At 48.3% G+C, this 12,295-nt stretch overlaps 1 protein-coding gene across 1 annotated transcript in view; it reads right to left on the reverse strand.

The window, feature by feature from the left end:
• Positions 1-1,213: 1,213 nt before the first annotated feature.
• The window catches only part of CGN (cingulin), a 55,693-nt gene continuing 44,611 nt past the window's right edge, over positions 1,214-12,295 (reverse strand). Inside the window, exons 15-21 of the mRNA XM_060201695.1 lie at positions 11,648-11,809; positions 10,224-10,313; positions 8,467-8,550; positions 8,260-8,378; positions 7,774-7,882; positions 4,097-4,260; positions 1,214-2,636 (exon numbers count right to left, since the gene is read on the reverse strand). Coding sequence (XP_060057678.1) covers positions 2,495-2,636; positions 4,097-4,260; positions 7,774-7,882; positions 8,260-8,378; positions 8,467-8,550; positions 10,224-10,313; positions 11,648-11,809 — 870 coding nt within the window. The 3' untranslated portion in view covers positions 1,214-2,494. The remainder of the gene's footprint in view (positions 2,637-4,096; positions 4,261-7,773; positions 7,883-8,259; positions 8,379-8,466; positions 8,551-10,223; positions 10,314-11,647; positions 11,810-12,295) is intronic.

Below are 12,295 nucleotides of genomic sequence, written 5' to 3' on the forward strand. Positions count from 1 at the left end.
GAGATAGTCGTCATTAGTCTTTGCTATCTCCTATCAATCCAAGATCAGTATTGGTTGCCGGAATCCCCGAGACTGAGGATTTGGAAAACAAGGTTTCCATACAGTCTCATTCTCATACATAGGCCAACCTATGGGGCAGGCGGCGTTGAGCACAGCTTTCCTCCGCCCTAGAAATGCAGGCACCAAAGACCAGCTCACTCAGACTGGCCCAAGCCAGTCTGGCAGGTGCCTTATCCTGGCAGGGGCCCAGGTCAAAGTCAAGCCCAGCAAGGCTCTGGGTGGGGCTTGTTTTGCAGAAGCCGGCACACCAAAGCAGCCCTTATAAGGTTGGGAGAGGCGGGACACTTTGCCTTAAAAGGATGAGCTTCCACTTCTCCAAAGGTAATGCTCCTTGAGCCCAGATTAGCATGTGAAGGGCCCAAAAAAGCTGGTTAACCAACTATGACCTGGGTGCCTCTTCTCCACCCAACTGTTCCCTATAGTTAGCATGAACAGCAGGGATGTCTGACCACTCGTGAGTGGGCAATGCTCCTGCATCTGGCCATTGGCTTTGGCAACACCTGCTTCACTCTCAAGGCAATATAAAGGGATGTTGAGACACTTCCCTGCTTCCCCAGGAGGGTCCCAGGCATGGGTCTCAGGTGAGTAAGTAGTGGACTTTGCCCCTGGGAAGTGAATGTCAGGAATAACCCTATGTCTCAAGAGAATAAAACCATTTCTCTTCTAGTTTGTCCAATTCTAACAGAAGGTTATTACTGGCCTTGCTAATACTAGAAAGTTATTCAAGACATAATGAAGCTACTATAAACACTTCCAGGTTCCCTAAATTATCTAGTATCAAGGGGTCTCTAAATAGTGAGGTGAGTCACCCCGGAGGCAGTGCAGTGGTTAGATCTGAGGACTTGTGATCATGAGGTATGAGTTTGATCCTCAGTAGCATATGTGCCAGAGAGATGCTCTGGTCCTCTTTCTCCTCTATTTTAAATAAATCTTTTTAATCATTCCAAAAATATTTTATTAACTAATACAAGAGATAAGAAAAGAGAGAAAAAGAACCAGATTATCGCTCTTGAGACATGAGATGCCAGGGACTTAACCAGGAGCCTTATGCTTGAGAGTCCAATGCTTTGTCTACTATGCTGCCTCCTAGACTGAAATATATTTTAAAAAGATAAAAAGTCAGCCAAGGAAAGGAACAAGACAGGTCGATAGAGACATATAATTTTAATATATCATTTAAATAAAATCAAGGTGTGATTATATTAGTAGAACATAACGGATCTGCAGAACAGAGGATTTTTCTTGTTAATCATGAAATTACAAGTCATTGGGGATAACAGCCTTCTTTGCCCCCCCCCCCAGCTCCTTACAGAGTCTGCTTAGGAAGTAAAAGAGGTAAATCATCAATCTCCCCACCCCACCCCCAGGAGTTGGCTCTCCCCCCAAACCCAAAGGAGGACTAAACACCTCCATTGCTTCTTGCCTGTTTCTACCAAGAGGTAGCCTCTGGCTCAGGCAGGCAGCCCTGTGTCATTGAGTGCAAGGTCCCAAGATGTTGAAGGGCCTTCAGCTGCTCAGTGAAGCTAGGCCCAGCCAGTCAGAGGAGCCACAGGTGAAACTATTGCTTCCTGAATGTGTATATATACATGGCCAGGGTTCCCCAGAGCACACCTGCAGTCACAGAGGGGACTAAGGGAAACTGGAATCCTGAGCAGAACAGGGTCCTTATAGCACATTGTGTCTCCACCAGGGGCCCTCTCCTGGGGGCTCACTGGCAGAGAAGCTGGCAGCTCTCTGCCTGTCACTGGGGCAGCAATGAAAGGCTGGCCCCTGGAGAGGTATTAATGTACAGGGTGGTAAAAGGCAGGAGCGCACCCTTGTCTTCTGGCCCTAGATAAGGCACTGGAGGGAAAGAAGGCAAGTGGGGTGGGGAAGATGAGAAAGGGAGCATGAAGGGGACTGGGGATCGTGGGGGCTATCACCTAGCATCATGACTGTGCAAACAGGTGCATCTGAGAAGTGGGTGGAACGTGTCTACTGTCTATGTCACCCTGCCCCAGAGAGGGTGTAAAATGGACTGCAGGAGTCCAGAGAAAGGGAACCACAAAGGGTGTTTCCCTGAGCCTGAGGGTTATGGCTAAAGAAAGCAAGCTTTGTGCACACGGTTATTTCTAGCCCTTCTAACCTTACTCATGTCCCCTCAGCCTCTAGGCTGCCCCTCCCACCCCTAAGCAGGAGCAGAGGGAGGTGTGGACACTTAAGGGGAGGGTTCAGGTGGCCTGAAATACTGGCTCCTCCAAAGGAAAGGGAGAGTCCAACCACTATCATGAGGTGATAGAGACAGCTATCACCTCTATTCACTGACACCCATCCCAGGCTTGTATCTTAACAGTGGGGAGTCCCCACAGGAATGAGAGGTACAGGCCAGACAGGAAGAGCAGGGCAGGCCAGACAAGGCCTGGGGTCTGGGTTCTGGGTGCCTGTGGGTCACCAGCTAGCAGGAGCTGGTCTGCAGGTTGCTCTCTGTCAGCAGCGAGGCGATGGAACTGGGGTCATAGACGCTGTCAAATTCTTCATCTGAGCTTAGTCCCTCATGCTGGAGGGTGGACTCAGCCGCCGAGCGGGTAGTTTTGCGCCTGAGTCAGGGAGAGAAGAACACTGGTCAACAGAAAGAACTGAGAAGATAAGAGACACACAGCCTTAGAGAATAAAGTATTGGATGGGGGGGGGCAGGCGGTGGCACATCTGGTTAAGCACTCACATTATAGCGCTCATGGACCTAGGTTCAAGCCCCTGGCCCCACCTGCAGGAGAAAAGCTTCATGAATGATGAAGCAGGGCTGCAGGTGTCTTTCTCCCTATCTCTCCCTCCCCTCTCAATCTTTCTCTGTCTATAACCAATAATAAATAAATATAAATTTTTTGGAAAAAAATTAGATTCCCTGCCCCCATCCCACCCCCGTTTCTCTCATCCTCTATCTAGAGGGTTTAAAAAAACAAAAAGGTTGTGGTCTGGGAGATGGCTCAGTGGAGAAAGTACTGAACTCTCAAGCATGAGGTCCTGAGTTCAAGCCCCAGCAGCACATGTACCAGGGTGATATCTGGTTCTTTCCCTCTCCTCCTATCTTTCTCATTAATAAACAAAATCTTTAAAATGAATAAAAAGGCATGAGGGGTCGGGTGGTAGTGCAGCAGGTTAGGCGCACATGGTGCAAAGCGCAAAGACTGGCGTAAGGATCCAGTTTGAGCCCCCAGCTCCCCACCTGAAGGAGAGTCACTTCACAGGTGGTGAAGCAGGTCTGCAGGTGTCTATCTTTTTCTTCCCCTCTGTTTCCCCTCCTCTCTCGATTTCTATCTGTCCTGTCCAACAACATCATCATCAATGGCAAAAATAACAATAAGGACAACAACAAGGGCAACAAAATGGGAAAAACAAACAAACAACAAAAAATGGCCTCCAGGAACAGTGGATTAGTAATGCAGGCATTGAGCCCCAGCAATAACCCTGGAGGAGGAAAAAAAAAAAAAGGCCACTGGGAGTGGTGAAGTGGTACAGGTACTGAGCCTCAGAGATAACCCTGTTAGCAAGGAAGGAAGGAAGGGGGAAAGGAGAAGAAAGGGGAGGGAGAGGGGAAGGGGAAAAGAAAGGAAAAGGAAAAAGAGAAAGACAAGTATAGTCATCTTGTTCATGCTAAGGGGGATTCCTTTTTTTTTTTTCCTGATAGAACAGAGAAATTGAGAGTATAGAGAGATACAGAGAAAGACACCTGCAGCACACTTCACTACTCATGAAGCATCCCCCCTAAAGTTGGTGATTTAGGGCTTAAACTCAGGTCCTTATGCATGGTAACATGTGAGCTCAACTAGGTATACCACCACTTGGCCCCAAGAATTCCCAATTGTTTTTTTTTTAGCTCCCTCACTGATCAGAGATCTGAGGGCAGGGCACAGAATGGGGACTGAAACACTAAGAGATCGTCAGGCTGGCTTCTGGGCAGGAATCTGTGACTCTGAGGCCCCAAGGATCTCCCTCCTGGCTCAGAGGCGCCCCTTCCCTGGACGGCTGCTCTCCCCCCAGGCAGAATAGCAGTATCTACCAGGAATCCTTCTCCAGGGCTTTGATGCGGGCCTGGAGCTGCTCGTTCACTTCATGCTGTTCCTCCAGCTCACGCTGGGCCTTCTTCCTCAGGCCATCCAGACGCTCAATTTCCTCTTCAGCTTGGTCTACCTGCCTCTTCAGAGCCTTCACCCTCAGGCTGAGCTGCACAGAAGACCAAGTGCCCATATCAGCTCCCTCCCCTGAAACAATCTTGACAAGGAAGCTCAAAGGTTCAGGGCTGGCGAGAGAGCTCAACCACTGGGGCGTTTGCATTGCCATGTGCATGGCCAGGGTTTAAGCTCCAACCTCACATGGGAGGTGCTGGCTATGGGGGAAGCACTGGTACTATGGTGTCGCTTCCTCTCTTTCTCGTTATCTATCTCTCAATCTTAATGACTACATAGCCCAGAGCAGTGAAATCATGCAACTCCACAAAAACAAGTAAGTGGCCCAGGAGGTGGTGCAGTAGATAAGGTGTTGGACTCTCAAGCATGAGGTCCCAAGTTTAATTCCTGGTATCACATGTGCCACAGTGATCCTTTGGTTCTCTCTTTTGCATAAATAAATCTTCGGAGTCAGGCAGTGGTACACTGGATAAAGCATGTATGTTGCAACACACAGTGACCCAGGTTAAAGCCCTGGTCTCCACCTGCAGAAGGGAAGCTTTGTGAATGTTGGAACAGTACTGCAGGTGTCTCTCTTCCTCTTTTCCTCACTTAATTTCTCTCTGTCTCTATCAACAAAAGGAAAAAAGTGAGATAAAATAGATTTAATTTTTTTTAATATTTTATTTATTTATTGCCTTTTGTTGCCCTTGTTTTATTGTTGTAGTCATTATTGTTGTTGTTGATGATGCCATTGTTGTTGGATAGGAAAGAGAGAAATGGAGAGAGGAGGGGAAGACAGAGAGGGGGAGAGAAAGACAGACACCTGCAGACCTGCTTCACCGCCTGTGAAGCAACTCCCCTGCAGGTGGGGAGCCTGGGGCTCGAACTGGGATCCTTAGGCCAGTCCTTCTTTGCGCCACCTGCGCTTAACCCGCTGTGCTACCGCCTGACTCCCCTAGATTTATTTTTTTTTAACTTCTTTATCATTGGATAGAGACAAAGAAATTGAGAGGGGTGGGGGAGATAGAAAGGGAAAGAGACAAAGAGACACTTGCAGCTCTACTTCACCACTCATGAAATTTACCCCATACAGGTGGGGACCAGGGGCTTGAACCCAGGTCCTTATGCACTGTAATGTGTACACTTAACCAGATGCCCTACTGCCTGGCTCCATTTAAAATATATATATATTGGGTTTTCAGAAAAGTCACAATACATTTTTTGCATAGAAAAGCATGTCATTTATGGGCCTAGACCTCAAATAAATCCCTCTCTCCATTGGTACTGGTCATTTATACCAGGAACAACACAATAGACCCCTTTGTGGGCCCCCATAGGACCTTGCCCTCAACTTGGATCAACAATGGTAGAGAATGTTCCATCCTCCAAAGGGAGGCTGGACAATATATGCTACACCTGAGAAAATGGGTCCTGATATTGGGGCAGCTTGGAACGTTCCTACTCATGACCATAGAATGTGAGCTCATATCTACAGGGATGCAGTGGTCACATAGGATCCTAAGCTGAATATGGGCCCCAGATCAGATCAAATCAATGGGGTCTACAGTCAACAATATTTATACCCTTCTCCCACATTTGGGAGCTACTCTCTTCCCTGATCCAGCTTACTGGTCCTTCTGCCTGCCATGACATCATCTCCCCAGACAATAACTTGGATCTACTTGCATATCAGATCAGGCTCAGGGAAAACAAACAAACAAAACTAGTATAGCCTTTGGAATATAACTAAAATATGCCTACTAGCTATCTACAAAATAGAGGACCCCCCCCCAACACTTCATCTGCACTATTCCAGCCTTTAGGTCCATGATTGGTCAACAATTTATTTGGCTTTGTATGTTAACTCTCTTGTCAACCACCAGGTTCCAGATGCTAGCATGATGCCGACCAGACTTCCCTGGACAGACAACCCCACTAATGTGTCCTGGAGCTCCACTTCCCCAGAGCCCTTCCCCACTAGGGAAAGAGAAAGACAGGCTGGGGGTATGGATCAATCTGTCAATGCCCATGTCCAGCAGGGAAGCAATTACATAAGCCAGACCTACAACCTTCTGCATCCCACAATGACCTTGGGTCCACACTCCCAGAGGGTTAAAGAATAGGAAAGCTATCAGGTGAGGGGTTGGGATACAGAGTTCTGGTCGTGGGAATTGTGTGAAGTTGTGTGCCTCTTATGGTTTAGTCAATGTTTCCTTTTTATAAATAAAAAGTTAAAGAAAAAAGAAAAGCATGTCATGACTTTTCCAACAACCCATTATTTATTCATTTTAATGAAGGAGAGATACCAAGAGAAAAATTAAAAAGAGAGAAAGAAAGAAGAAGAGAGAGATAAAGAGAGAGGGAGAGAAAAAAAAAAAAAAAAAACCAAAGCACTGCTCAACTCTGGCTCATAGTGGCACTGGGGGTTGAACCTAGGACCTCAGAGCCCTAGGCATGAAAATCTTTTGCATAACCATTATGCTATCTCCCCAGCTCAAATAAATGTGTCCTTAAAGCAAACAAAAATTAAGCTCTGGGGGTCGGGCGGTGGCGCAGTGGGTTAAGCGCATGTGGCGCAAAGCGCAGGAACCGGCGTAAGGATCCCGGTTCGAGCCCCCGGCTCCCCACCTGCAGGGGAGTCGCTTCACAGGCGGTGAAGCAGGTCTGCAGGTGTCTATCTTTCTCTCCCCTTCTCTGTCTTCCCCTCCTCTCTCCATTTCTCTCTGTCCTATCCAACAACGAACTGCGTCAACAAGGGCAATAATAATAACCACAACGAAGCTACAACAAGGGCAACAAAAGGGGGAAAAAAATGGCCTCCAGGAGCGGTGGATTCATGGTGCAGGCACCGAGCCCAGCAATAACCCTGGAGGAGGGAAAAAAAAAAAAAATTAAGCTCCAGGAGTCGGACGGTAGCGCAGTGAGTTAAGCGCACGTGGCACAAAGTGCAAGGACCGGCATAAGGATCCTGGTTCAAGCCCCTTGCTCCCCACCTGCAGGGGAGTCACTTCACAGGCAGTGAAGCAGGTCTGCAGGTGTCTTTCTCTTCTCCTCTCTGTCTTCCCCTCCTCTCTCCATTTCTCTTTGTCCTATCTAACAATGACATCATCAACAACAATAAAAAAAACAAAGGCAAAAAGGGGGTAAATAAAAAAATAAATAAATAAGCTCCTGGGGGCCAGGTGGTGGTGCATCTGGTTAAGTGCTCAAATTACAGTGTACAACAACCCAGGTTCAAGCCCCTGGTCCCCAGGGGGAAAGCTTCATAAATGCTAAAGCAGGGCTGCAGGTGTCTGTCTCTCTCTCCTCTCAATTTCTGTCTATCTCTATGCAATAACAAACAAACAAATAAATTAGTGAGCAAAAATTAAGCTCCTGGGTATGTCTTGGAGAGAAGTGTGCTGGCACTTCTCTCCAAGTAACCCATGCACTTACTGTGACCACTGTAACTCAGGTATCTGGTCGAATCTGTCTTTCCAGAGGGCAAGTCTGAGTGTAGGAGGCACTGGTGCTGAGGCTGCTCTTGGCCTTGAGATGAACACAGCTCATGCACTAATGGTCACCTCACCTGGTCCTTCTGGTCATTGACATGCTGCCGCTCGTCATCAATCTGGATGGACAGCTCCTTCACTTTTCTCTCCAGCTTCCGGTTGCTAGACTGTAGGACACTCTTCTCCCTAAAAGCACAGGGGACAAAGGTTGCCAGTGGTGATCATGGTTGCCAGGGGGGGCCTCCACGAGGTCCCATGCTGTGTATGCCAGGAGTTGTCTCATGAGCAGATCCAAGGAGCTGGAGGACCTTCCCACACCAGCATTTCAACAACTTTCCCAGCTCCCTCAATCTGGGGAATGTTATGCATGTACAAACTATTGTATTTACTGTTGAATGTAAAGCATTAATTCCCCAATAAAGAAATAAATTATTAAAAAAAGAAAGAAAGAAAAGCTCTCCTCAAAGATCAGGCTAGGCTGTCCAATTCCCAGGGGGAAGGTTGAGGGAGCCCCTCCCAAGAAGAATAGCTTGGCAGGATGAAGGAAGAGGAGCTCAGGTCACCTCTCTTCTGACTGGAGCCGCTCCTGCAACTCCCGGTTCTGGGATTCGAGCTGAGACAGGTTGGCACTAGGCTTCTGGAAACCTTCAGAACTAGCCAGCCGACTCTTCAGGTCTTTGTTCTGGCAGTGACAGGATATCCCATGGTCAGACTCCACTTCCAAGCCCTTCAGCGGTCAGTCTCCCCGCCTCCTGGGCCAGACCCCTCACCTGTCTCTCCAGAGAGATCTTGTCGCACTCCAGGTCCTGCCTACTGGATCTCTCCTGCATGAGTTCTGTCCTCAGCTGGTCCACCTGGTGTGGACAGGCAAGGGGAGCCAGACTTAGGGGTCTGAGTAGGGCTGACAAGGAACCAGCAAGGGACCCAAATGGAGCAGAGGGGCTGCATGTTGCTCTCTCAATCTCCCCAGTTCCTGATCCTCCTCAAATGAGAGGAGGCCCCAGAATGTACACAGGGCCTCCTCAGTCTTGCCATAAATAGGCAGGCATCCTTTCCTGTTTATTTTTTCATTTGATAGGACAGATATAAACTGAGAGGATGGGGGAGATAAAGAAGAGGGAGAGACACCTTCAGACCTGTTTCATTGCTGATGAAGCTTCCCCCTACAGGTGGGCAGCTGGGGCTCGAACCTGGGTCCTCATACATGGTAATGTGTGTGCTTAACCAGGTACACCACTGCCTGGCCCCCTTTTTTATTGCCATATTTATTTATTTGCCATCAGGGTTACTTTTGGGGCTCCATGCTTGCATGACGCCACTGTTGCAGCTAGTGGTCTTTTTATTTAAATATAGATTTATTAATGAGAGAGATAATAAGGGAGAAAAGAAAGATAACCAGAATATCACTCTGGCACATGCATTGCCAGGGACTAAATTCGGGACCTCATGCTTCAGTGTCCAATGCTTTATATACTGTGCCACCTCCCAGACTGCACCAGTGGCTATGTTTTTCTTTCCTTTATATAGAGGGTAAGTGACAGATAGAGACAGAGAGACTCAGAGAGGTGATCTGAAAGATGGAGCAGTGGAGCAGTGGGTAAAGCATTGGACTCTCAAGCATGAGGTCCTGAGTTAAATCCCAGGCAGCACATGTACCAGAGTGATGTCTGGCTCTTTCTCTCTCTTTCCTCCTATCTTTTTCATTAATAAATAAATTGAGGTGGAGGGGAGAGAGAAGAGAGACACTGCAGCAGTGTTCCATGGCTTGTGAAGCTTTTGCCCTGTAGGTGTTCCCACCAGGAAAGCCACCTGTCAGCCTTTTTTATTTTATTTTTTAAATTGCTACCAAGTTATCACTAGGCCCTGGAGCCTGCATGGTGAATCCACTGCTCCCAGTGGCCACTTTGTTCTCTTTTATTCTTTCTTTCATTTTATAGGACAAAGAGAAATTGAGAGGGAAGAGACAGATATGGAGAAAGGAAGGAAGGAAGGAAGGAAGGAAGGAAGGAAGGAAGGAAGGAAGGGAGGGAGGAAGGAAGGTACCTGAAGCATTGTTTCACCGCTCATGAAGCCTCCCCCTTACAGTTGGGGGGCTTGAACTCAGGTCCTCATGTTTGGTAATGTATGTACTCTACTGGGTAAGCCACCTTCCAGCCCCTCTTCACTTAAAAAAATATCTTTTTTAAAATTTCATATTATGGCAGTTTCAGAGAGAGAGAGACCAGAGCACCACTTGGGTACATAAAATGCAGGGGCTCAAACTAGGAGCATCAGACATGAGCATCCTGCATTCTATCAGTTGAGCTACTTTCCTGGCTGTTAGCATTTTTTTTAGTGAAAGCCGCCCAGATTCAGGTCAAAGGGAACCCAGGCCCCCAGGGCTCCTCCTCCACTCAGATCCCTGCCCTCCAGCCTGTGCTAAAGCAGACCCCAAGGCTGAGCCAGCCATGTAGACCCCACATCCACAACTCTCTAAAGTGTGGAGATGCTAACTCTGCAGTTAAGGAAGACACTGGTGAGGGGCTACCTGGTCTCGGCCACGGTTCATCCTCTCTGTCAGCAGCTCCACGGTGCTTCTCTCCTCATCCAGCTCTGCCTCCAGCCGGGACACCTTCTCCTGTTGACAAGGAAACAGGTCAGTTCTGCCCCCAAAGGCAGGACACTAGGAGGGCAGGCTTAGCTCAGGGCCTGCTCAAACCCTAGGCTCCACTCACTTCTTTCTCTCCCACTCATCTGGGTGACCTGCTGAGTCTTGCCCAGTCCAGGGCTATGGTGGAACCAGTGCCCTCTGCCCACCAGATATGGTATCACAGGGAAGGGTGGGGCATGCATCTTGGCAGGCAGACAAACCCCAGAATCTGCCTAGTCTTCACTAAGGCAGCCCGACTACCCTAATGGGATTGAGTGTTGGACCAATGTAGAGATGAGTCAGGAACTAACGGGAGCACACAAATGAGCTAGGCAGTACACACAGACTAGACAGGATGAACGCCAGTGATGGCTGCCTGAGTTTTACCAGGGGCCAAGAGAGGACACAATTTACCATGCATGAGGACCTGAGTTTGACTCCCCAGGCACAGCATGGGAGCACCCGCACAGGGTAAGTCTTATACGAGGTGCAGTAGTGCCTCTCATTCCCTCTGTCTCTCTCCCTCTCCCTCTATCTTAAGCTTTAAGACCTATTATTATTAGGGAGTTGGGTGGTAGCGCAGCGGGTTAAGTGCACGTGGTGAAAAGCACAAGGACCAGTGTAAGGATCCCGGTTCGAGCCTCCTGGCTCCCCACCTGCAGGGGAGTCGCTTTACAGGCAGTGAAGCAGGTCTGCAGGTGTCTGTCTTTCTCTCCACCTTCGTCTTTCCCTCCTCTCTCCATTTCTCTCTGTCATATCTAATAATTACAACATCAACAACAATAATAACTATAACAACAACAACAACAACAACAACAAAAACAAGGGCAACAAAAGGGAAAATAAATAAATAATAAAAGACCTATTATTATTATTGTTTTATGAGAGACAGAACCTGAGCATCACTATGGCACATGTGACATCAGGGTTCAAACTCAGGACCTCATGCCTGAGTCTAATGTTCTAGCCACTGCTCCACCTCCAAGGCCATGCTGTTTGTTTTGTTGTTGTTTTTGCAGCCTCTCCCCTTATTATAAATTAATCTCTAAGATATTTAAATAGTGGGCTAGGGTTAGCCGAGTGCTGGCACATCCAGGTAAGCTCACATAATATTGAGCCATTTCCAAAGCTGCCATATATTTCTAAACATTGGGAATTCATTCAAAGTTGTTCAAACACCACAGTCCATAACAACCAATACTCATCAGCCATGGGCTGGCTGGTTTCCAATCCTTAGTCTCTAGAGAGGCTTGGAGTGTCCTGGCTCTTGTGCCCAGAGTGTCAGCAGTGCCACACCACAGGTCACCTCCCAGTGAGCTCACCTCAAGGCTCTTGAGTTGCCGGGTCCTGTCATCCTGGGAGCGCTTTTTATTCTCTGCCTCCTGCTCTAGTCCCTGCAGTCTCTGGGCCAGCAGCTCTTTGTCCAGCCGAGCCGTATCCCGATCGGCCTGGGATTCCTGCAGGGCCTGTCGCAGCCTCTGGGTCTGGGCACAAGGGGAGAAAGCAACAACTCCAAAGTAGTAAATTGGGGGTGGGGGCAGTGTACCCCAAGAAAAGAAATTCTTCAAAGAGGAGGGCTTGAATGGTGGTGCACCCAGTTGAGCACGTTACAATGTGTAAGGACCTGGGTTTAAGCCCCCAGTTCCCATCTGCAGGGGGAGCCTTCATGAGCAGTGGAGCAGTGGTGCAGGTGTCAATCTTTCTCTCCTCCCCTCTCAATTTCTCTCTGTCTTATCAAAGAGAGAGGGAGAGAGAGAGAGAGAGAGAGAGAGAGAGAATGGGTGAGAATGGGAGAGAATGAGAACAGAGAGAAGAGAGGGGAAGGGGCCAGGGGGAGGGGAGGGAAGGAAATAAAGAAAAAGTGCCAGGAAAGGTGAACTTGTCATGCAGGAACTGACTCCCAGTGATAATCCCTGGTAACAATAAAAAAAAAAGGGGGGTCGGGCGGTGGCGCAGTGGGTTAAGCGCAT

This window comes from Erinaceus europaeus, chromosome 11 (genome assembly GCF_950295315.1).
Source record: "Erinaceus europaeus chromosome 11, mEriEur2.1, whole genome shotgun sequence".
NCBI classification, from domain to species: domain Eukaryota; kingdom Metazoa; phylum Chordata; class Mammalia; order Eulipotyphla; family Erinaceidae; genus Erinaceus; species Erinaceus europaeus.